The sequence below is a fragment of the Xiphias gladius genome, chromosome 19 (assembly GCF_016859285.1).
Source record: "Xiphias gladius isolate SHS-SW01 ecotype Sanya breed wild chromosome 19, ASM1685928v1, whole genome shotgun sequence".
NCBI lineage: Eukaryota > Metazoa > Chordata > Actinopteri > Istiophoriformes > Xiphiidae > Xiphias > Xiphias gladius.
In genome coordinates, this window is record NC_053418.1 from 14,367,089 (window position 1) to 14,390,869 (window position 23,781).

Genomic DNA, 23,781 nt, shown 5'->3' on the forward strand with positions numbered 1-23,781 from the left:
TCTTGCCCAAATCTTTATTTCCATCTCACATCTTCAAACCAAATACCGATTCTGTGTCGAGTGACCAATACTTGATTCCTGGGGCCCATATACTGGGGTATTTTATAGATAAACAATGAAAGTATTATTCATTCATACTATGCAACAAAGCATATCGTTCACGGATTGGCCAGTGAGAAAGGGCTGAAATATTAGCCTTTCAGTTTTCCCATTTCACAGTCTTTGTTCCACATCACCATCTGGCCAGCTATGTTATGATAATCTGCACAATTTAATATCACACAGTATGAACAAACAAAATATCTCATGGTGATACTCTTCCTAATTTAATCCAAGTGCTTTTACCATGCATACTTATTTTTCACAGCCACCATACAGTATCTGCCTATAACAATATATCTGTGATAAATCCACATCGGCCAATAACTATTAACTATCAAGCTTAGTGACCTGTCTCTAATTCTGTGTACTAAGTTTTAATTCTCAGTCGATGCAATGATACAGACATGAACCATAAGTTTATGGTCAGTGGATAAAACCAATTAAGTTGTTTTTGTGTTTCTCAATGACATTCAGACAGAAAAACAAAGTTATGTTCTTTTGATTTCCGTCTAATGTCTTATCATTCAAAGGTTGCCCATCCACTTTGAAGTTACATCCTCACACAGCCACTTAATTCCGCCTCTCCACACTTTTGAACTCAGTCGGAGTACGGGTCGGGGGAAGTGTTTGAGTTTAAAGAAATTAGTGTGTCAGATGGAGAGACAGAGGGATGGAGACAGACAGAAATGGAGGCTGAACTTTCAAAGGGAGAGCAACAGAAGTTGAGACGGAAAGAAAGAGGCGTGGATGGATGCACTGCTGATAACCCTAAATCACAGCACGCCTCTGTGCCTGCGCCGGTGTGTTGACACAACCTCAGCCAGCACTCAAGGACACTGTTGACTTCCTCTGGTCATTAACAGATGAAAAATTACTTAATTGAGAGCCAGACCAGCAGGCGTGCACATTATTTTAAGTGAATATTGTAATATAGTTTGAAGAATAATTACTAATGGCTCTCTTTGTTGGCATGTAAAATGGATGAGCATTGGTGTGCTGTGGCTTTTTTTAAAGTGGAGCTGCATTCATTAGCTATGGAAATGGGTTTCGGGCCAACTGAACGAGGTGAGGTGGGGGTACAGCGGTGCATTTGATCTGCCTAACACTAATGGACCTCGCCTCACGGGCGAAGTAAGTACACTCAGAAACACACTTGCATAGACTAATGAAAGCACACTTGCGTGCACAAATGAGCACTTCACATTCTCTGATGGATATATATTCAAACTTCCAGGACTGTGCATGTATGTGTGTGTGTGAGTGTGTGTGTGTGTGTGTGTGTGTGTGTGTGTGTGTGTGTGTGTGTGTGTGTGTGTGTGTGTGTGTGTGTGTGTGTGTGTGTGTGTGTGTGTGTGTGTGTGTGTGTGTTTGTGTGTTTGTGTGTGGTGCGTGTATTCATCCTTACCAGCAATGGATTGTAGAACGCTGGCCCCAGGGTTGTGTCCGTAGGAGGGGGCTGTTGCTTGCGGAGCACACCCAGTGCGTCCTCCTCGTAGCCATGAGCCTGGCCCGGGGAAGGAATGGATGGGATATCTGACTGACAAACCAGCCGGAGACTTTTAGCCTGCAGCCACTGTTCAGAGGAAAAAGCAGGAGAAAGGCAGGGAGAACAAGAAGAGAAGTCAGAGTTTGAAATGGAGAGGACAGGATGGCTTACAAAGTATCTGAGCATTGCCTAGGGCCAATTTAGTGTGAGATTGAGGGAGAGACAGACACAGAGGGAAGGAGCGAGGGGAGACAGAAGATAAGAAGCAGAAGAGGAAAAGGGGAAAGGGTAGAAGAAAGAAGGAAAGGCAGAGGTAGAAGTGTAAGAATAGGAACAATATCTGCTGAGGGAACAGCAATGAAGCCATCTCTGTCAAAATACATGGAAGCTACTAACTTCCTTTAGCTGGGAGAAAGGTGCTATTCAGATAATTACGGCTAGCATAGAGAGAGAAGAGTGTGAGCATAATCTCTGTAAAGACTCTTACATGTTTGGTCAGGTCTGTAGGTGAAAGTTTCAAATGCTCCATTCTCCGTACAAAATGAGCTAATCATTGGTATCAAACTCGATCAGATAAAGCCCTGAGCTCAGTGTTAACTCGCAGCTTATCTGTGTTTGCATACACTGGACATAAATTTGACATAGCTGGAGAATGGAAAGAGCAACTTAATATCATCTCTGAGTTCACTGCAAGGCTGAACTTAATATGTTTCACCACTGATGAAGCTGGAGGCTACTTTATCCTAAATTCAACAACTTTTCTCCAAAGTTCACATATCATGCAAGGTATTAAGTGAGCTAAAGGATCAAATAGCTAGCGTGTTTTTAGGTGGTTTATCTTAAACTCTTGAACTGTCTGAGACATTATATCTTTAACAGCAAACAGGAGGGAGGGTTCATTGTACAAAATTTGGATTTACAACTGGACAACAAACAGTAATGGGTGTGTAGGGTTTTACAACGAAGTGAAGCAAAATGGACATACTGTTGTCTTCAGGCTTTTGTCACTGCCACTGTGTAAGAACCAGGGTGTCCCTGGACAGAATGAGGCCTGACTCTGCCACTGTTGGTCGTGTGCTACTTCTGAGGACTTTAAAATTGGAATATTCAGCCTATTGAGACTACTGCCACCTATGATAACTGAACCTGAGACAACACTAGTCTTTGCATGGAGGTTCATATCAGATTTACAGCAGCATAAAGAAGAAAAGTATATTACGAATAAATACCTGGTCTTTCCAATCCTTGCTGATATTTTAAATTTCTCTATTTAAGACGAAAATGTTGTCACTTTAGCGGTTAAAGTCAAGTTACAGATTCGTACAAGACTCTCCCTCTGTCTGGTGTCTTCATATTTCACTCCTCATTATCTCATTATTTTTGCACAATGTGATAGAATTTCCAACTTATTCAGGACAATCAATTTAATAATGTAAGTTTCCTTTGTTTTTCTCCTACCATGTTCCAAGTATGCTTTGCTGAATGTGCTATGTTTTCAAATACAGTTACAGCCAATACACCAGATGGTGTTTTTTCAACTACAGCAGGGAAAATGTAATTGTGTAGAATAAAGTCTAGAGAACATGTTTTAAAATAGCAGCCTGTAACTCCCATAAATTGATGATAAACAGGTCTGCAGATGGCAGAGCTGCCAAAGATAAGGGCTACAGTACTGTCTTTAAATATTGGCAGTCACCACATTTGGAGGAGGCGCTGCTATTCGTATCTTTGGTTTGACAAATGGCACAGATACAGCACATCACAGTGCACAGTGCTGAAAAGAGTTTTGCGCGTTATTGTATTTTTATTGTACTGTATGTGGGAAAAAGAAAGTAATTAACTGTTGTGTGTGTGTGTGTGTGTGTGTGTGTGTGTGTGTGTGTGTGTGTGTGTGTGTGTGTGTGTGTGTGTGTGTGTGTGTAGTGCTGACAGGACTGCAGAAGCAAACCCTGGACCAAAACGAAAAGGGTGAACCCCCATCAGCACAGAGACCTGTTTGTTGTATTAGATGACTTTTTGATCCTTTTTGACAAGTATCTTTTTTCTACATTAAGTTACCATACAGAAGACACACTGTATAAAAGCTAACTTTGATGACCAACATAATAAACTAAAAGAGAAAATCCATAATAAATCATTGTCAGTAACTTGAAGGATCTTTTTACTGTGCCCTCATATCTTCACCCATATGTCTACCATTTTTCTGCCAAGGCTGTCAGCTTGTCCTGCATCAACCGTCATAGCCCTGAGCGTATTTCCTGAGGCAGGCATCACATTGTAGGCCCCAGGGCCAGGAACCTCTGACAGCACCTCCTCAAAACGCCTGGAGCGGTTCTGAAGACTGCGGCCACCATGGATATTTAGCTGAAGAGATGAGGGTTCGACAGAAAAACAAGCAAAGAGAGAATGAGACTGCAATAAACAAATATTTGCTCCACGCTAAAGTGCTTTTCTTCACAGATTTTTTTTACCAATATGTAAACATCATATTTACCTTGCTCTCAACTCCTAAAACTAACTTCCTAAAATGGTGAATTAATAGTTTTCGCAAACAATTTCCCCACAGTCATTACTTGCATCTACTCAGGTGGTATTTTATGTTATATGGGTGTATAAGGAAATAACTTACAACACCACTATACTCTTATCGAAGGCATTTTAATATAAATGAAAAATACGTTATATTTCTTGTACAATTCCACTTGAGAATGACTTCAGACACATCTGCTTCTGCTTTCAGGACCCTCTTGTCCAACCATATGCCACCCGACCCAGTCTAAGGCTCTTGGGTATGCTCAGGTCTTGACTTGCTTGCATGTAAAATGGTCGTTTCTAAACTACAGTACCTTTACAGGTGAGGAGTCATACTGTCCGGGTCCTGGTATCCTCTCAGTAGACGTTAATACTGACTGTCTGTTCGTCAAGGACAGGAATGGGGCATAACCATCTGCAATAAAAAAAAAAACAAGCACACAAAAGTAAAATAGGCAAGTTGTTCATTCAAAAACAGCAAATATATGATTAGACTAGATAAGGTGTTGTATTCTGTTTTTTTGTTTTTTTTTAGGAACAATAATGGATGGACCAAATAACAGTAACACAAACTTTATTGCATGGCTAATCTATTGAATAACAGTACAAGATGTATTAATTTTTTCCCTTATCTGTAGGCTATGTTCATAGGCTAACAATATTAAGTTTTAATATTGTGCCATCTTTCTAATAAATGAATAAATAGATTAAATTGTGACTCTATCGCTGTAGAGTAGCTTACTGATTTTTAGGTAGCGTTAGCATTTTAAAATACGGCTAGCTAGGTTCATTTTTATATTGTACATTTAAGCGTACATTTTCTGGAGAGCAAAGAAAAGAAGGCGGTGGATTTATCGATTTAAAAGGAGACTTAAGTAGCCTTCAGTTTAATACTACCTGATACTTTATAATTGCTATGGGTGACATCGTAGGATCCGGGGCCAACTGTAGATGATGTGCCGCCTGTTGTCGTGAAGGTGACTCTTGGAGCTCGTCCATACATTTTTAACTTACCCCGCCCAAAAACTAACTTGTAGCTTATCTAAACTTCATTTGCGCAGTGCAGACACCTACCAGAGTCGGCCCAAAATATCGTTGTCGTGTTATTAAATTTGTTCTGGCCCAAGGTTAAGACATTCCTTCATTGCTCTCCTGTAGGTGCTGCATCTACCCTGCACTCTGCGCCTTACTTTGCGTGCGTCGTTGCTTGGATACCAAACATGGTTACCCACCGCAGTTACTAAGCGACAGGAGTCAGAAAACGCGCGAGGAAAGACGGAAACAAAGTTGAGGTACCAAAACTTAGGCCCGCAGTATCTCCCTTGATGATATTTACAAGCACCTCTTTCCCCTGAACATTTGTGTAACTCCACCAAATGTTGGTGCCATTATTCCCATTACTTTGCCCCTATTTTTGTAAAATCAGCCTAACATTAATTAATCTAATGTTTACTGTTTGTGTTGTTAAAGTCCAACCATAGTCCAATCCTACCATCTAGTGGGTGAATCAAATGTGACAGAGGTAATTGAGGACTCCAATCATGCATTTTACTGCATCTTTCTCTAAAGTGTGCCAGTAAGTGCTCGTTTAACGAGGAAAAAAAAAATAGGCTGGATCCACATGTTCCCGTGATTAAAGAAATTCCAGCAACATGGCTTGCTTGTCTCTGTGGAAACAGCAAGCCTTTCTGCACGCGGCCTCAATGCACCACTCTCCTCGCCACTCCTGTCATTATTTGCAGTCTTACCCTTCTTCCTCCAGAATTATTAGCCTGCCTCACAATGTAATTAAGATTTGGATAATGAGAACTCAGGGGAGAGCCACTCAAGCAACAAGTGCCTCTCTGGAGCAGCAGTGAACTGCGTCTTCATTTGAACGTCCTCTCATGCCTTATAAGCAGGAGGGTTGGCCTGCACATTGGTATTTGATTTGACAAATGTTATCAACTTATTAAGGGCCAGCTCATGTTACCTTTTCTCAGGAAAATTTGAGAATGGATATCAATATTATCTTTTGTTATAGACAGAGCACACAGAGGGGGCACTTTTTACATGACGAAAAAAAGTGAATAACACATACAGTACAGCTGATAGGAGAGGAAAATGAGGTGAAATCAGGGTAGTAATGCAGATACTTATGTGGTTTCTGATTGATTCATGGCTAGAAAACGTGGGTAACAAAGACTTGCGGTTCGTTACACTGCAAAATCCTTTTAATTCAGACTCGTTGTTTAACTGCTTGGTCGTAGACACAGACAACTAGTGACCTAATGATGCAGGCACATCGAAAACCGATGCTGTCGTAGTAAAACGTCTTTCGGTGGGCAGGAAAACCAGTAGAGATCCACGCAGCCTGCTTTGGGATAAAGCAGGACTTCGATGCGTTCATTGTCATGAGTTTTTCGGCTGAGAGAAATCAGGGAGAAAGGGGAGGCTACTTAACCAGCGGAGGGCAGCAGCAAGCTTCAGATGAGCCTCACCTGCCTCCAATTCACACGAAGAGAAGTGGTGTCTTCAACGATAGTCGGAAATGTCAGAAGACCATAGGCAAGGTGTTTAAACAGCAAATGGGATGCAAAATGCCTTCCATGATAACCCAATGCCGATATATAGCGGCATATATATTCATAGTTTTTCCACTCAAATGACAATAATTTGTGTTACTTAAAAAGGTACATATAAAAGGCTATAACTTTTGCTGGATAAAGCAATTAAAATACCAATTAGGATTCATTATGATATCATCTTCATTGTTCCAATGCAGTACATAACAGCTAAATGTCGTTTGGTCGATAAAATAAAGCAGCAATCGTTCATCTATAATGTCTGTTTTGCTCACATGATCCTTTATTAATTTCGCCCAAAAGCACGGACACCAGCCAAGTCCGAGCACGGGGTGGGAAATTTACGAGGCGCCCTTGAAAGCAACCCGGGTTATCACCACCATCACAGCCAGTCTCTGTCATCCTCCACCAAGGTGTCACTTTAGGCAGCTAACTACCTGTTTTACGCCGCGCTTAATAGAACCATTTTGATACATATTCCCGCCTGACACCTCGAGGTCTTTGGTGCCATGAAGGGAATCAGGTTTTTCGTGGTTTTCTTGGTGCTTTCCGCGTCTTTGCTGTGCACAGCCGAAGCGGGCAGGAGCCGGACCAGCAACCAGAACAGCTTCCGACGGGCAGCTAACGGCATCTACCAGACTCTGAGCAGTGTTTTCGGAGAGGACAACATCAGAGGGTTATACAAGGTCAGTGTGGGGAATATAACGTCCAGCTTAGCAGGAGAAAGCAGCCGAGGCGGTTTTGTGGTCTGAGCATGGCGAACAGGAAACCAGCGCGCCCGGGCCTGGCCAACAATTTCACGGATGCCATTTTGAAAAATTAGCCTTTATCCCATGTTTTATCCGGTTATAGAGGGTGTCAGGTGATTTGGCGTTACCGTGAAAGCAGGTTTCACTTAAATAACAGCCTGTATCGGTGTGTGACCAATTCTCATTCATTGTACTCGGTCCATCAGCGGCGTGCAGCTAATGTCACCTTTCACAGATGGCGCGTACCCCCAACTGTCCGGGCCATAGCAGCTGTTATCCGCCTCCAAATTATTAGGGAGCTGCGCTTGTTTAAGAGACACACCAGCTCCGTGTGCCCGTCGTTGGCGCGGCTGCGCTTCCTGCATTTTGAAATCGAAGTTGTTTCCTGCGTGTAGCCGCCAGAGCAGAAAACCCGAGGCGACGTATGTTGGGCTACTCATGCGATCGTCTTTTGCTGGCTGCAGAGGGCAGCTTGAACCACAGTGGTCGCGGACAGAAACGGCCGCGTTTTAAAACACGTCCCTGTCACGATGTATACCGCGAGCCTGGGCGTCTCGGGGTTTTTTTGCCTGTTTGGCCGATAACGTATAAAAAAAAAAAACAGAAAGTGACCTGATTTTTAAAGTGACGGAAAGCGAGACCAGTATGAGTGGTCGCTGATGGTACGCCGGACTCCTCATCCTGTCACTCAACTACATAGCAAAGACCGAAAGGATCAGTACACATGGGGTGTAGCATATTCTTTTATATGAGTCTGCTTTGTAACTGCTGCTGACTTCAAAAGGGACATTGGTGACCTGATCGAGTTACCCTCTTGTCAGGTGTAACTAATGTAACCGATAAAGACTGCAACCAACTTAGGTTTTTTTTCCCCCCAGAGCCACAGCCCTGACACTGTGCTGTGCCTTACTGGCTCATCATCATTGTCCCTAATGACACTTTTTTTGCTTTTTCATCTATTATAAGTCAAATGTCTGCTGCGAGGGGAAAGGGGTATTAAAGTTGGTAGGCAGAATGGATTGGTTCCTGTGAAGCCTCTGCTTTGACAGCGTAAACACAAAGGCACCTGTTCCTGTTATGGTGTATTGTCAGTCTTTTTAACGTATTGCCGTTATATCCAAACCTTAGTAGTCTGTCAAAATGAGGGTTGGCTTCTCTGGGCGTTGGTAATCTGTTGTGTCACTTCCCCAAATTTGTCTTGTCAAGTTTTAATGTAGCCCTTCCTGTACTGTGGGCTTCAGAGGACAACACGACACAAGTAGCAGCTATAATTAGAAGCTTTAAAAAAAAAAAAGCATCTATTTGCTTAATAGTTGCGAAATACATACAAAACGTGGACAATGCAATTTCAAAACTTTTTGGCTTAAAGGCTGCTGTGATACAGGGTGGCTTTCTTTCAGCTAGTGGAATTTTCTGGTCATCGTGATTAATGCACCACTGTAACTTAAACTACTACACTGCAGTCCTCTGCATGTTTTAGTTGACAACTGTTCTTTATACGATCTATTTAGTTTATACAGACACAGTCTTGTTTTCAAAGGTCTTGGCGCTTTTAAAATACTTTTGTATATGATATATATTACGGTAAATATTTATGTATGGGTTTTAATTGAGCAGGAATAAACTGATGTTAGTCAGAATACACAGTCATGTGCATTTTCTGTCCTTTTACTATTGGTTTTCACTGGGTTTGTTTCCATTACAATGTTCTGAATGATTCTTCTGTTTTTACAGTAGGTCTACACAAAAAATGTGACTATTAAACAGTCTTACCCTTCTTTCCTCTTTTTTTCTCTCTGTAGTTTTTCTCCAAAACAACAGAGCGGTTTGTCCATGGAGTGGACTCTTTTCTGGACACCATCTGGAAGATCTGGTCAGATCTGCTTGATGTGATGGGCATTGACTGTAAGACCTTAAATGCATTCATATTATTTATTTGTTAGAAATGTCAGATATACAGACAGATGGACACAGAGAATGAAACATGTCACAAGTTTTAAAAGAAACTTGTAATGCCCTGAAATAAACTCAGACTTCCCATCTTCCGGAATGTGCCAAGGGTCAGGGCATAATATCTTTTAAGTTTTTTGACCAATTAATTTGGTGTTAACTTACTGTTCTCTATCTTCCCCCCCCTTGTAGCCTCAAACCTCAGCCACTACTTCAGCCCCACATCTCTCACCAGCTCTCCAGCACGCGCCCTGCTCCTGGTTGCCGCTGTACTCCTGGCCTACTGGTTCCTCTCTATGTTCTTGGGGGGTTTCTTCTACCTGCTGCACGCTGTATTTGGCCGCTTCTTCTGGCTAGCTCGCGTCACGCTCTTCGCCCTGTCCTGCCTCTACATCCTGCAGAAGTTCGAGGGCGACCCTGAGCGCGCGGTGCTGCCACTGTGCTTCATCATGGCTGTATATTTCATGACTGGGCCTGTGGGAGCGTACTGGCGTCGGGGGGGCGGGGCAGGTTCACTGGAAGAGAAAATCGACCACTTGGACACTCAGATCAGGCTGCTTAACATCAGGCTGAGTCGTGTCATAGACAGCCTGGAACGCACTGGGGATCAGTAGACTTAGGTGGCAGCGAGGATGAGGATGAGGGGGAGGGAGGGGATATTGTAGAAATGGCTGCATTTGATATCAGAATGCTGTTTACTGCAAACATCTGCAGCAACACAACTACTGGGTATTTACAACTCTATTGTCAGATGGGGGACGAAACTAGATCTGAACACAGTATTTTAACGGCTTGAGTTGATTATATTCACAAGGTATGTAAAAATCCTCAGAGGTGTGGACAAATAACTTGGAGCTCACGCAAATCAACCAAACAGGTTTTTTTTTTTGTTTGTTTGTTTGTTTTGTTTTTGTTTTTGTTTTTGTCTCAGTGCTTTGAAAGGTTGGTGCTACATCTGTAAGGAGGTTATCAGAGAGATGTCCATGGTTTTTCTAAATGCTGGCCTAATTCTACACCTCAGCTACTTTTTGAGAAACTCCAAAGTTGGAGTTTGAATTTTTGGTGTTTGGAGAAGAATTGTCAATGCCTGTGCTTAATGAAAAAGCATATTTTATGTATGTGTGTTTGTTTTTATTCTTGTTAATAACCTGGGGGTTACGATTCTTAAACAGGTTCATCCCCAAACATTTTTTCGCCTTTTGGAAACTATTGAAGTAGGAGAGGGGTAGGGTGTATGATGCAGGGGACAAAAACAAATATTGTATTTCTAACATGTAAAAATCCTCAAGGTGTTGGGTGGTTGTCCATAGTACAATTTATTTATTCCATTGCTATCCAACATGTTGAAACTATGTAGATCTAATTTGTTTCATTAAGTCACAGTTCCATAGTGACATCAGGACCTCCTTTTCTTTTGTGAATGTGTGTGTGCGTGGGTGTATGATCAAACGCATCTGGGCGACGGACTTGAGTTTGTGCGTGTGCGTCAGGCTTGTGAAATGGAAAAGCACTGTATTAGAAAGTAACCATCAGACTGGGAGAAAATGCAGACAGACAGCAATATCTCAGGGACTCAACCAACACATATATCGAATTGGAAATGAGGCATTAAGCATATTAAAATAATGTATGGTCTCTTTGAGTTACTTGACAGTTTTTCAGATATGGTTTCAAATCTGTCAGTATTTTTACAATACTTGATTCATATCTGATGTCAAAACCAAATCAATCTTTTCATTGATAATTTCAGTACTGGCATCGAATTACTGTACAGATTTGAACTGTAGCTCGTGGCTCTAAAGTTTAAATTGGGAAATAACCTTTTTAATATTTAAATGTGTGAATGCACAAAAAGATTAATTGCAAAAGTGTTCTAGAAAAAATTACTTAGGTCGTTTTGAGTCCCTTCACACTGGCTTGAAATCAAAATTTATCTTGGAGTTTTAGTCGGGTATAAATGGGATCAATTTCTTAATTTGGTTACAGATTTAATTTAAAGATGGATCTACGAGCAGCCTGATTAATTCACACAGTATGTCATTCTGTTATAAACAGTGCTTTAGACACATGCTTGGTGTCCATTACTGTAGCCATCAGTTAGTTTGAAAGGTGGTTTTTTTTTTATATCTTTATTATTTCTGACGTTAATTTTTTATATTTCTCATGTATTGTCATAAGAGACTTGCCATGCTTCACTATGTTTCATGTCTTAATCTATTCATTTTCCCCCTTGCACACACTATGTAAATTAATTTTATACAATCTGGACACTGTAAACACATGCTTTTATACAAATGACCCTAATGCTGTGCAACTTCAGGAGAAAAAAAAAAAGTTGTTGCTTTCAGTGTGTCATGAGAAAGATTGACTAAAGATGAACACAAGTCAGTAATGTTGCAGGATGGTTGAAATGATCCGAGAACTCTTACAGCTGCCTCACGACACTACTGAGGCTAAAGGAAAAAAAACAAACAAACAGTATTTATACTCTTGACACTCAGATTAACAAACCCCTCAGCAACTGTTAATGTGTGTGAGATGCTATGGGATGTATTTCTTGATTCTCTCAATAGTACGGGTGCAATGTTAGCATTCATCTTGGGAGAAGGAAGGTGTTTCATCACTGTGATGTGAGGTACAGACACATGGATTCTGGCTATTTCTCAGCATATTCTGATTATTACCAGTACATGTGACATTAGACCTGTTGTCTTGCCTTTCAACTTTATCTTGCAATGCCAGCAAAATTCAAGAAAAAAGTTAAATATTTGAATAGGATTATCTTACTGTGTACTTTGTTTTTAAATCTCAAAGTTAAAAAAAAAAAAAAAAATTCTTATTCTACCTAAACACGTCCAGCTTGTCCCCTGCAGTAAACCACCCCAGGTAGCTCATAATACTCAAAGGGATTTACTTGCATGCTTTGTTTTTATGCCTCTAATGTTATGTTGCATTATATACATGATGTTGAATTCTTAGGTAGAGAGCCCTTTGAAAATGTGATTTGTGATGTGATGAATTAGCCAGATGTTAATTATATTGGGGTGTTTGTATTCTAAAGAGTCTTATTTTCCTGCACCATTGCAGTTACCATTTGCACTGATTGCTGTACTGTGTAGACCAAATTGCCACATTTACTAGGGCTGTTCCACGTTACAAGGCCAAACTGGACACAGGCCCTCTGAATTGTTCTCGCATCCATCATCAGAGCCGTGCTGCCTATGTTATGATCTCTGACATGTTACCTAAATTTAAAAGGTGTAAAATTAAAATAATTTTTTTTTGTTTTGTTTTGTTTTTTTTTTCATTATTTTGAAGAGGTGAAGCTGACTTGAGGGGCTTTAGCCTGGTGACTTTTAGTGTGTGGTTACCCCAACAGTCTGTAGCCAGTGATCTGTGTTTGTTCAAATAATGACAGCCTGTGTGATTTATGAAGGTGTTAAGTGATTAGAATTAATCGTGTACGTTACTGAAGGAAGGTTTTACCCAGTTTTCCAGTGGCATGGATATAAAGTAGTTGGAGTCAGGTGATCTTATGGGGTCAGATGATTATTGTTTGGGATTTCTAACACAAGCGTGTGAAACTGTGCCTCAGCTGATTCCGGATCTCAAAAGATTGGGGATTTGGAGGGGTATTTATCAGGTCCTACATTTTAGACACTGAAAACTGTTCGAGAAAAAAACAACACAATTTTTCTCGCAGTTTTATTAGTTATTTCTATCACAACACAATTGTTGTTTGATTGTAGTTTCTGAGACAAAAACAGCTTGAAAACACTCAAAAGGCTCCAAGAGAAAGGAAGAGACACTGAATACTTAAAGTTGCTACTAGCTTTAGACCTATTCACGTGCCACTTGTTACCACTCAGATGCTGAAAGATAAGTCAATCTCAAATCTCTCTGTTGGCATCTCTCAGCACTGGATTGAATGCTACTATTTAGTCTCTTAAAACTGTCTTCTGAATGACTTGTAATTATTTTAATTATTTAATTTTATTTTAATGTACTTTATCCTACCTATTCTCATTATTCCACTTAGCCTGCTTTTTATAACATGCTGTGCCAATAATGTATATTTTTCATTAATTTAAGGCAGTTTTTTGTAACTTGAATTTTGAGTAGATGCAGATAGTTTTTGTTTTTTATTTTTCATTTCATCAAGTAACATTTTTAGACCTTTTTTTTTTTTTTTAATCTGAATATGTCTGTACTTCGGTGATGTGGCAGCCGCCAAACTGTTTTGCCTGCTGATGTCTACTTTGTGTGTGAGTCTTTATGAAAACCTGTTGATGGGTAAGTGGTTCTTTTTTGTGTCAGGGTGAAAATGAGGTCCAGATTTGAATAAATTAAACACCACAGTATGACTTAAAGTCTTTCGTTCCCTGATTCGTTAATAATTTCATGCATATGGGATTTTCCTGCAAAGTATGTTTTTTATATAGTAATAATCAGAATTACTTCAGGCTTTTGAAAAATGGGGGTTGAAACAAGTAAAAATGCGTGACAGCATACTTACAAAGTATACCACAGTAAGAGGAATTCCACTAAAACTAATTTGTCTGTTTTGGAATGAAATGCCCATTGTTGATCAATGTTTTTATCTTACTGTATTTTGTAGTACTTGCAGTACTTGGGTGGTAACTTTCTACCGAGAACACTTCTGATACGTAGTGGAACTGATAAATCTTTGGTGTTCATTTAAAGCCCATGCTGGTTGGTAATGAACGCTTGTTATTAACAGGTTAATTGACAAAGAGAAAATGCTCCAAAAAAAAAAAAAATTATCTTCAAGGTACGACTTCTGAAGGGGGGGCGTGCCAGAAAAAGTTTGAGAACCACTGCACTTTGGGAAGAAGGCAAGCCAGCAGAGGCAGTGTGATGCTCTGGGCAAACCGTGGGTCCTGGCATTCATGTGGATGTTACTTTAACATGGACTACCTACCTAAACCTATTTTCAGACCAAGTATACCCCTTAATGGCAATGGTATTCCCTGATGGCAGTGGCCACACTGCAAAAATATTTCAGGAATGGTTTGAGGAACACAACAAAGAGTTCAAGGTGTTGACTTGGCCTCCAAATTCATGGGCGATCTACACAGTATTAGGCAGGTGGTTTTAATGTTGTGGCTGTATAAAGGTGTATGCATAAACGTAGACTCTCTTGAATAATATTAGCTGCTCCTCTTAATGTAAGAAAGTGGTATGGATAAAGCAGGAACCAACATTCTTGAAGCAGTGAGTTAAAGATTAGAAAAATATTTTCATGGTGCCCTTGAGCAAAATAATTAAACCCAATCTCCTCCAGCGAAAAAAGGCCAGTAGCTAGCCCTAGAAAATGTATGTTGTATGCAGTAGCTTTCTGGTGTAATCTTATGGAAAAAATGAGCAACATGTAACAGTTTGACATTATCTGACATTATTTACTCCTCAGACATAAGAATTTATTGCTTAATCGTAATGTACCAAACAAAGATACAATCGAACCAACTAGAGATTTTTAGTACATTCTCACAAAATGAAATGTCTGATCACCTTTTGTTCCCTACAGCTTGTAGTTTTTGTTGCATTTTAGAAAAACACTGAATGAAAAAATAATGAATTATTGATTGTGGACCACATGACAAAGCCACACATCACAGTTGACTGAGTTTTCTTATTGCACCTCTAAGTTTTCGCTCTAACCTGCAAGCTTTTGTTGCTGTATCTCATCTTCCTGGAAAAAGCCAATGCTCAGTAGGTAATAAACCAGTAGATGTCCTCAGATTAACATTTATACGAGTGCATTTGGAAACACCTGAGAGTGCATTACCACTAAACGGGTTAATTTGATCCATCTCCTGATCTTTTTGTCCATTTTGTTCCCCTAGTTGCAGAAAATTCTCTAAAATGGAATGGGATGATATAGCAACCACAGCCTTTGGGAGAGATTGTCACCAGGACATCTACAAACAAAAGGTGTATCATGTCATTTTTAAGCAGTTGAACCTGAGAAAGTATCAGCATTTAAGTTACACTTCAAATACAAGAGTGTTTTCACTCATGTCCTGACAATAATCAGTTAAGATAGGAATGTAATGTGAAGCCAAATTAATTCACTTAAGGTTGCTAATATTAACATCAGCATTTGCTAGCTAAACCACAGCAGGTCTGGATTGCTAATTCTAACAAAAAGTTAAATAGCTGTTGTTAATAGCAGAGTAGAAACACCATATTATTAAAAAAAAAAAAATCATCGTAAAACCTTGTCAAACACTATCTTAAGTACTTAACTGGTAGCAGGTTTTATGTTGACAGGTCAAGCAGCTTTATTTGAAATTCATTTATATACTTTCGGTATTTTCTTAATTCACATTTGTTTATTCAAACAGTATTTTATCAAAAAGGGAACTACTCTTGTATTTTGCATAGTATTTTTTTTTAATTTAAATATACTGGATATCAGCACTTCAGCCATCATCTGCGTCAGTTTAAAAATAACAGAATCTGTATCTTAAAAACCATTATCGATTGAAATCTACCCAAAAACAAAGCATGTTCATACAGTCCTGTATCATAGCTACTCATTTTAACACTTGTCAGGATAAAGCTAGAGTACAAATTAATCAATGGCTACACTATTATCTGCATACACGTGTTCCTCATTACTCCGTTTTGGTGATAACAACATCTTTCCACAAAGCGTTTGACAAACAAGACTGCAAATCTGACTGCAACTAATACATTTTAATCCAGGAAAAAAAAAAACTGAAAAAACAAAAATTTCAAAACCACTCCCGCCGCATTAAGATGTCTTCTGAACCTGTGTTCAGCACCTTCAATAAAAGCAATACAGCATGTGAATGAAGTATCTCGTCACCACCACCTAGCTGAAGTAGTGTATAAATTAAGTAAATCCTGGTTCATCTGGCTTGGTCCAAAAATGCAACAGTCCAAGCATGAGGATTTTGGTGTTTATAGTCTCCCTGCAGAACAAATGTGACAAGTATCCAGATGGCTCTGTTGGACAAAAGGTGCATCCTCTGTGCACGTTATTTTCATCCTCCTCTTTCTTGCTGATCTCCTCTGTCATTCTTCACTGTATGGCAGTCTAGCAAAGCAAAAATGTCTATGGAAATGTGTAAAATTTATTAAAAATCTAAGAAAGAACTGACATGGTGTTTGCATCGAGTGATAGTGCTTTCTGAGTCACTGGCTGTTCATAGGTCGGGGTTACAAGTCACACCAGGCTCTGCTGGGCTCTCAGAAACGTGCCACAACTTTAATGTCCAGGCCAACTGCCCCACCTGAACCTACTCCAGAACTCTGAGCCTGGTTTGATCCCTGGCCCACCTGGATCTGGTTGAGCCCATTGTTGAAGCTGGCACACAGCAGATTGGTGGAGTCACTTGGAGCCAGAGAAACCAGTGGACCGGCACCATCCAGAGACAGTGTCCCTAAACAAACTGAACAGAAGGTGCCAGAAGGAGGGTTGGTGTAAAAAGGCCAAACACCCAAATGGTGTCTGCATCTGTGCCTATACATATGTTATTATTGGTCTGTGTGTAAATGTTTTCATCCATTAGTGAGTGTTACCTGCTGTGTTCTGATCCCAGATTTTGATGGAGCTGTCATGGGAGGATGTTGCTACCTGAGCTGTGCCACCAGGGGGCGTAGGTAGAAACACACAGCAGGCTGTGGTTTGGAGATGGCCTCTGTACTCCACAACCTTGCAGCCAGGCTGACGCAGGTCCCAGAGCTAATAACACAGACACAACTCCACTGAGAACAAATGATATTGTCAGAAATTTCAAAAATATCTGCATAAGACAGTGGATACATAACAATGTCGACTTTTATTGGATTGGAGAATTACATGAAATCTGATCTCATCATACAATAATAAAATAAATTATAACAACTATTGTCTTGTAATCAATATTACTAAATAATAATAATCAACAGAAACAGTAATGCCATACAATTAAATGTTAATCAAAGTCAAGATGTTAAGCAAGTTTTCAAGGCTCTGTTGGTTACCACACGGGGAGAATGTTGTGTAGTGGAGTGGGGTGTTCAATTTTCAGCTAAATTCTTGTTCTGAATCTGAACAATGACAACTGAATAATGTTTGAGTTAACTGAAAGTATGGGTAGTAAAATCCACCAATGTGTGTCATATATTCTAAACAAAACTTTGATGTGTTTCACTTTTTACTAGACTGGATTTCAATACAGAACCAGTGGATGTTAGTTCAGAGACCATCTGCACAAGGGTAATGTCTTTGTTTGAGAGAAAATGAAAAAAAAAACTGGTACTGACTGAGTAGCCACAGGCCTTCCTGCCACAAAACATATTGTTAATTCCAGTTAGTGTTTGTCTAGTACTGACTTAATCAAACCCAGACAACAGGTAACCTACTGGCAGCCTCAACTATATCCACCATCTGTACATCTACACCTGTACAGCCAAGAACCACACCAACACCTCCAGTGGCCTCACCGTGGCTTCACAGCCCTGCCCTCCAAAGCCGTTGCTGCTGGACACCAAATAGTTTCCATTTGGAGAGACGTCACAGTGGGTCTGGATGTATTGCTTGGCTGGAAAAGTATTGGTCACCTGCCATGCACGGCTGTCCCACACCCTGTACACACACACACACACACACACACACACACACACACACACACACACACACACACACACAGTCAAGTCATTACTGTCGAAATACACACATGTAACTAAGCATATACTGTGCTTACATGTGTATGCCAGGTCGTCCACAACACATCAAAGTCACATTACAACATAAGCTTTAAAAAAAAAAAAAAAAAAACACCGTTTTATCTGAAACAGCAGATTAAATACACTGGTGAGAGTTAAGTAATAGCAAGATGATATACTTCACTCCAATCAGAGCCAGGTTCTGCTGAATCGTCAGAAAGACCTGATTTTCAATTATTTGGGTGGGAGAGTGTCGAAATTCTGACATCAGTAACATTGATGTTTAATAAGTTTATAAAAAAGGTAAAACCCTATAATCTTCTCATACACAAAGTGTTTCATCCACATATTCCTTATATCATCATATCACTTAGATCAGAGGATGGTGTAAAAATTGGTGTGGGTTGCTAAGTTATGCTATTTATTTATCTCTGTGAAGAAAAATACTTAGAAAGAGGAGACTAGGTTAAGTGATGTCCTCTCCATAACGCCTTGCCTTTTGGCAACCCTTCATATCTCGCCCTTGGGGCCTTAGCAACAACTATGCTTGTGCAGTCAGGGGGCTAATGGAATTGCTGCATGTGCATGTGCTTCCTACACCACAGGACAAACTAAATATCGTCTGAGTAACAAATGCAACATGCGGTCAATACCATCACCTAATGGCCGCCCCATTCACAGACGCAGAAAACAGCCTTACTCTGTAAATGTGTCAACTGTATGAAATAATCAGCGTCTCATTACAAAGGGTTGAAGGTGATTTATTCCTAACAAACAGTGGGCGGCGTGAGGTCAGGGATCAAGGGTTCAGGGAGGTGTTGGCTAAGTATAAAGATATGTAATCACTACATTCTCCCAGGCTATTAGATTGTAAAAGAAGCTGCTGTCCATTCCACAACGATGTCAATCTACTGGTTTATTGTAACTAAAATCTCATGCATCACATCACATGCTTATATGTATGAGTCCCTTTTGGAGACTTTACTCAATCTCACATCACCTGTAAAAAACAGACTTTACTGCCGTTTTATGAGAGAGTTTGGCACAATCCCAAGACTTAATACTGTCTCCGGTATTCTAATTTGGATAACAGAAGTAAATCACTCAGCAGTAAATAAATGGCTAAATTGCAAGCAGTTGCACAAGTTAATGAACATTTTGTGTGTCCACGTGATTTGCGTAAGTCTTGGCGCACATGTCACTGTACTCTAAGGGTTTATTTTTCTGTGCAAATTTAAAGTCATAAAAAAACAAGAAGCATGTCAGCTCCGAACTCCAAGCTAAACTGAGCTATTTTTGAATTTTAATAATGATTTAGAGATGTGGTTAGGTCAGCAACAGAACGAGTGCTACAGAGCAAAAACTAGTTGAGACAATTTCTCAGTCCAAATGAGACTTTGACTCAGTTTTGACTGATTAATTGTCAGACCTGGAGCTGATTTAATCTGCCACTCTCCAAGACACAAGACACAGGGAAGATGAAGGAGACTCTGCCTCCTCTACACTGGTATCACATCGATCACATTTATAGCTATGACCCACATTGTTACCAAATGAGGAACATTATAAGCAGGAACATGACCCTGTTTATAATTGTAATGTAGCACTGGTATCACAATCACCACCTGCAGTTTCTACACATTGCTGCCTATGAAGCTGAAACAAATCTGCATATTTCTCATTATCAGTTGCAAACAAAGTGGATATTTACTGAATTTCAATTTTCTTGCTATACTGCAGATGGCACATGTGCATCTACAGTAGTATAGCTTCAGTAGAAAATTTTTCTCTACCTTATGGTCTTATCCTCAGAGGTCTGGACTATAGAGGAGCTGCCTGGCACCCAACACACATGAGTCACCTGGACAAAGAGGAGAGGAAAATGGAAAAGTTTAAACCCTACAGGGCATGAACTCAAGAAGTAAAAGTCAGATTGAATGCCTTATTGATTTGATTATATTTCTTACATGCTCAGGTGCACACCTAAGGCGATGCAGCATGCTTGAAACAGCTTTTAGTACAAGGATGTATGCAAACAGAAGCCCATACAATTGTTCTCACCAGGTTTCTCGAGATGTTGTGTCTCTGTTCACATTTTGCAGATTCTATATCCCACAGGCACATCCAGTTGTCACGAGAACCAGTGCACAGCTTTCTCCCATCTACAAACCAGTTTAAAAAAAAAAAAAAAAAAAAAAAAAAGTCCCATATGTTCAGTACAGATCGGTAATCTCAAATAGAAATGAGTGTGCAATAACATTACTATTTCATATCAACAACTGACACAAGTGTTCGTCAACAAAACTGTTCTTAGGAAATCAGCAATTCTAGCGAGTGCTGCTAACTTTCTAAGTAAATAAAACATTAACATATAGTCCAAACAAAGTGGATAATAGATAAAAGATTTATCATTGCTTGCATACTGGCAGGTTGATATATTGCTTCATCTACTGAGGCAGCATCTTGACTGACCAAGACATGAGAGCAGTTCAGAGATATTCCCCTCTCCAGTCTCTGTCACATCTCAAATTAGATCTATTCCCAGGATGCCTGGTGGTTAACATTCTTACAAACAATTCAATATGTTGGGAATTGTCATCCAACAGCTACACCTAGGGTTTTGTTTTTGCATCCCTTTTTTACATTTAGTGCTGAAAAGACTGGCGGCCAATACGAACAGAAATATTTAACCAAGTCTGCAGATGATTCTGTCTGCTTTGGGAGGAGATGTGCTGTTGATGGCTGTGTTGTTCTGCTTTTTGTTTTTAATATTCATGAACTGTCTTCTGACAGTTATCTGTTCCGAAGCATGCTATAATAAAAAGGACAGAGATATTGTATAACTACAAAGTTTTTTTGATAGTAAGACACTGAATACATTTGGTATTACGACCTTGAGTTTTATCATGCATTCTGAAATACTATAAATTGCAGAATGGCAACTTTATCTTAAGAGTAAAAAAAAAAAAGCTTTAAGACAACAGTTAAAATATTTACTCATGAGTGAGGAGACTCAATGTGTGTGTGTGTGTGTGTGTGTGTGTGTGTGTGTCTGTGTACCAGGGCTGATAGCTAGTCCATTGACCACCAACTCATGCCCACAAAATTCCTGAATAGGTTCATCCCCCTGGTTTAGGTCCCACATCAGAACAGTCTTGTCCCGTGAAGCACTAAAGATCCATGTACTGCCTGGATAACACATCACCTGGCAGATGGATGGAGGCAGAATTAAGAGGAGACGAGGCCTGAGGATACGTATATGCGAGAGGTGTAACAGCTCTGAACAGAGGCACACCTTTATCAGTTTGAGCACACACAGCAATAACGTTACCTTGGTAACCTCTCGGTTGTGACCCTGGAAGGACTGACACATCCGGCCTTGTTTCCAGTCATACACCACCACAGCCTACAGGGGCGGACACGCATGTATGCATAAACTCAAACACATGCGCACACACTAATTACTACATGTTTAAAGATTTTTCACAAAATGTACGTCCTCAGTTCAATCACATAGGGGTGTTTTTGTCTAACATGGCCCATCATACTTTTTTATGCTGTTTAAATGAAAACTCAAACTGTACAGTATTTTCAGTCTTTTCCTTGCAATAGGCATTTTATTGAGCTCTAATTATTTTAAAACCAGTGCAGAGTTGAATTTGACACTTGAAACTTTGTAAAGGTCAGAAAATTATTGGCTGATTAATAAGCTATACTGTAACTAAAATTCAACAGTTTTGGAATAATGTACAATGCATACATATCATAATTTACCTGATCACTCCCACCAGAAACACACAGATCTGGGCTGAGATTTGTGACAGTGCTGATAGATCCTTGATGGGCAGGTTCATACTGCACCACCTGACTGTCAAAGGTATTATCTGCCTTCTCCCCCTGAGATGCCCTGCAAAGAAAACACCAGTAGTAAGAAATAATACACAGCTGACACGTATACAGACATCTTTTCTTATTAATATCATACTGGATATCTAAAATGTTTTTTGTCAAACCTTATGTTCTGATAAAATTTCTCCTCTTTTCTTCATTACCAATGCAGGTGAAAGTAACTGATTTTAGCCTCAAAAATAGTATCGCTTTATTATCCCCACATTATGTTCTGCAAAAGGCTGCATTAGTAAACCTATTGCTTACAATTAATTACTAATATGAAAAATTATCCTCACCACATTCATTTGTTGCCACCCAAATATTAAGGACCTTCAGTGTTAATACTGACATATCTAATAGTAGTTTATTTTTATTTTTCACTAGTGTGAACAGACTCTATACTGTAATCCTGGTAATTAGTATTTACAGTAATTAGTATTATTAGTACAAACAAGGATAAAGAAAGTTAGTACACGTCTCACCTGTAGAGTTCAGACCTCTTGCGAAACTTGCTCTGCAGTTTGCCCATGTCTGCCTAGGAACCTGCAGCCACACTAAAACAAAGGGAGACAGAAAGAAATGGTATCAAACTAGGACAACCACCACGGTTACATTGGCTCCAAAGCACCTAAATGTCTACATTCTCTGTTCTAAGCGGTGATGCTGAGGGGTAGTGGCTCAAGCCTTGTCGCAGGCCTACAAATTCAGGTCGGTTCCATACAATTCAAAACCTCAGTAAGTTAAATTCAGCCGTCCACTGAATGTGAAAAGTATATCATTGTCCCTAAATACACTTGGGTTATTGTATTAGATCATAAATACTTTAAATCGGAATATCAATGCTTAGATGCCTTGCTTGCAGTCGAGTATTTCGGTACAGATTAATTCAGTGCGCAGTCTGCTATCATTCATTACTACACTGCTGGGATCATTGTGTTCGGATTATTATTTAATTTCCTGACAATTAAATTCCACATAATACTATTTAAGGTTCCTCTACAAATACCACACGCCGAACTTAAGAGGTCTCTTACTACAAAACGTCGTGCCTAAGACACGCCAGTACAAAGTGAGATTAAACCACACGTCCCCACGCAGACACTACTTTCTCACACACACGCACAGCTGAGCTCCTCCCTCGTTAGCCCGGCGTACTCCTCAAACAAGCGACAGGAAGGAGAGGGCTTAAATCCTATTAGAGCCGCATCATTACTGTCACAAGGAATTAGTCGCTAGAAAACACCTGTTATGAACTGCACTGGCATTCATTATATAACAACACCAAGGGCTTTCCACCGGAGTTATTAATGGTGTAAAATGGTTGACGACTCATGGTATACACACACACACACACCTGTAGAGAAGTGGAGCAAGATTTCTTACCTGTCACTGGCAGGCGTGGTCGCTGTGTGTTGCTGAGGCTGGGTGGCTAGCCCAGTAGCATGCTAACTAATATTTATCTGTCATGCCAAGAGAGATCAACGTACTAGTAGCGACAAAACGTGGCTGGATAAACGTTAAAACTTGGTTGAGTCGTTGCCCAAACGACCGACGAGCGTTTCCCACAGACTGTCATGACAGTAAGTTATCCTAGCTGCGTGGGAAAGCGAACAAAAGTGTCTTTTAACTACCATCCCTCCCTCCGTAGCGACCACGGACCGACGCTTACTCGTATCCAAGCGAGGACGAGGTCACATGACAAGGGGGAGGAAGTAGGCGGAAGAGTTTTCTCTTACAGAATAAAAGTCCGATTACTATTTAGGATCGATTCCACAATTTCCTGCTGTGTACGTGTCCTACATCTACA

At 40.1% G+C, this 23,781-nt stretch overlaps 3 protein-coding genes across 12 annotated transcripts in view; 1 reads left to right on the plus strand and 2 right to left on the minus strand.

Moving 5' to 3' along the window:
- stpg2 (sperm-tail PG-rich repeat containing 2) overlaps positions 1-7,898 on the minus strand; it is a 50,932-nt gene extending 43,034 nt beyond the window's left edge. For 2 of the 5 annotated variants that reach the window (XM_040155583.1, XM_040155585.1), the window contains exons 1-4: positions 7,660-7,898; positions 4,435-4,535; positions 3,785-3,952; positions 1,508-1,675 (exon numbers count right to left, since the gene is read on the minus strand). In XM_040155583.1, coding sequence (XP_040011517.1) covers positions 1,508-1,675; positions 3,785-3,952; positions 4,435-4,535; positions 7,660-7,873 — 651 coding nt within the window. In that variant the 5' untranslated portion in view covers positions 7,874-7,898. Of the gene's footprint in view, positions 1-1,507; positions 1,676-3,784; positions 3,953-4,434; positions 4,536-5,017; positions 5,299-5,352; positions 5,414-5,868; positions 5,938-7,659 lie in introns of those variants that run through there. The other 3 variants (XM_040155586.1, XM_040155587.1, XM_040155584.1) reach the window with 3 other exon arrangements.
- Positions 6,616-11,562, plus strand: LOC120805386 (bri3 binding protein). Of its 2 annotated transcripts, XM_040155588.1 has the most exons (4): positions 6,616-6,792; positions 6,988-7,370; positions 9,236-9,338; positions 9,576-11,562. In XM_040155588.1, exons 2-4 carry the CDS (start codon positions 7,194-7,196, stop codon positions 9,995-9,997), a joined length of 702 nt encoding a protein of 233 aa, XP_040011522.1. In that variant the 5' UTR covers positions 6,616-6,792; positions 6,988-7,193; the 3' UTR covers positions 9,998-11,562. The 2 variants fall into 2 exon arrangements, with proteins under 2 accessions (XP_040011522.1, XP_040011523.1); XM_040155589.1 differs by lacking the exon at positions 6,616-6,792 and having other exon boundaries at positions 6,963-7,370.
- Positions 11,563-14,797: 3,235 nt separating this feature from the next.
- Positions 14,798-23,665, minus strand: wdr31 (WD repeat domain 31). Of its 5 annotated transcripts, none has more exons than XM_040154539.1 (10): positions 23,358-23,665; positions 22,457-22,528; positions 21,858-21,990; positions 21,415-21,489; positions 21,144-21,288; positions 20,145-20,245; positions 19,877-19,944; positions 17,862-18,003; positions 16,956-17,118; positions 14,798-16,825 (listed from the first exon to the last, which is right to left on the minus strand). In XM_040154539.1, exons 2-10 carry the CDS (start codon positions 22,501-22,503, stop codon positions 16,623-16,625), a joined length of 1,077 nt encoding a protein of 358 aa, XP_040010473.1. In that variant the 5' UTR covers positions 22,504-22,528; positions 23,358-23,665; the 3' UTR covers positions 14,798-16,622. The 5 variants fall into 5 exon arrangements, with proteins under 5 accessions (XP_040010473.1, XP_040010475.1, XP_040010470.1 ...); XM_040154541.1 differs by lacking the exon at positions 23,358-23,665 and adding an exon at positions 23,218-23,319; XM_040154536.1 differs by lacking the exon at positions 23,358-23,665 and adding an exon at positions 23,098-23,207.
- Positions 23,666-23,781: the final 116 nt, after the last annotated feature.

Bases quoted from the DNA above. Each gene is read 5' to 3' on its own strand.
- LOC120805386 (XM_040155588.1), top strand. From the start codon at position 7,194: ATGAAGGGAATCAGGTTTTTCGTGGTTTTCTTGGTGCTTTCCGCGTCT. The intron at 7,371-9,235 runs GTCAGTGTGGGG...TTCTCTCTGTAG, and splicing joins ACATCAGAGGGTTATACAAG to TTTTTCTCCAAAACAACAGA. The intron at 9,339-9,575 runs GTAAGACCTTAA...CCCCCCTTGTAG, and splicing joins TGATGTGATGGGCATTGACT to CCTCAAACCTCAGCCACTAC.
- wdr31 (XM_040154539.1), bottom strand. From the start codon at position 22,503: ATGGGCAAACTGCAGAGCAAGTTTCGCAAGAGGTCTGAACTCTACAG. The intron at 21,490-21,857 runs GTAAATTATGAT...CCGCCCCTGTAG, and splicing joins TTTCTGGTGGGAGTGATCAG to GCTGTGGTGGTGTATGACTG. The intron at 19,945-20,144 runs GTGAGAACAATT...CTCTTTGTCCAG, and splicing joins ACAACATCTCGAGAAACCTG to GTGACTCATGTGTGTTGGGT.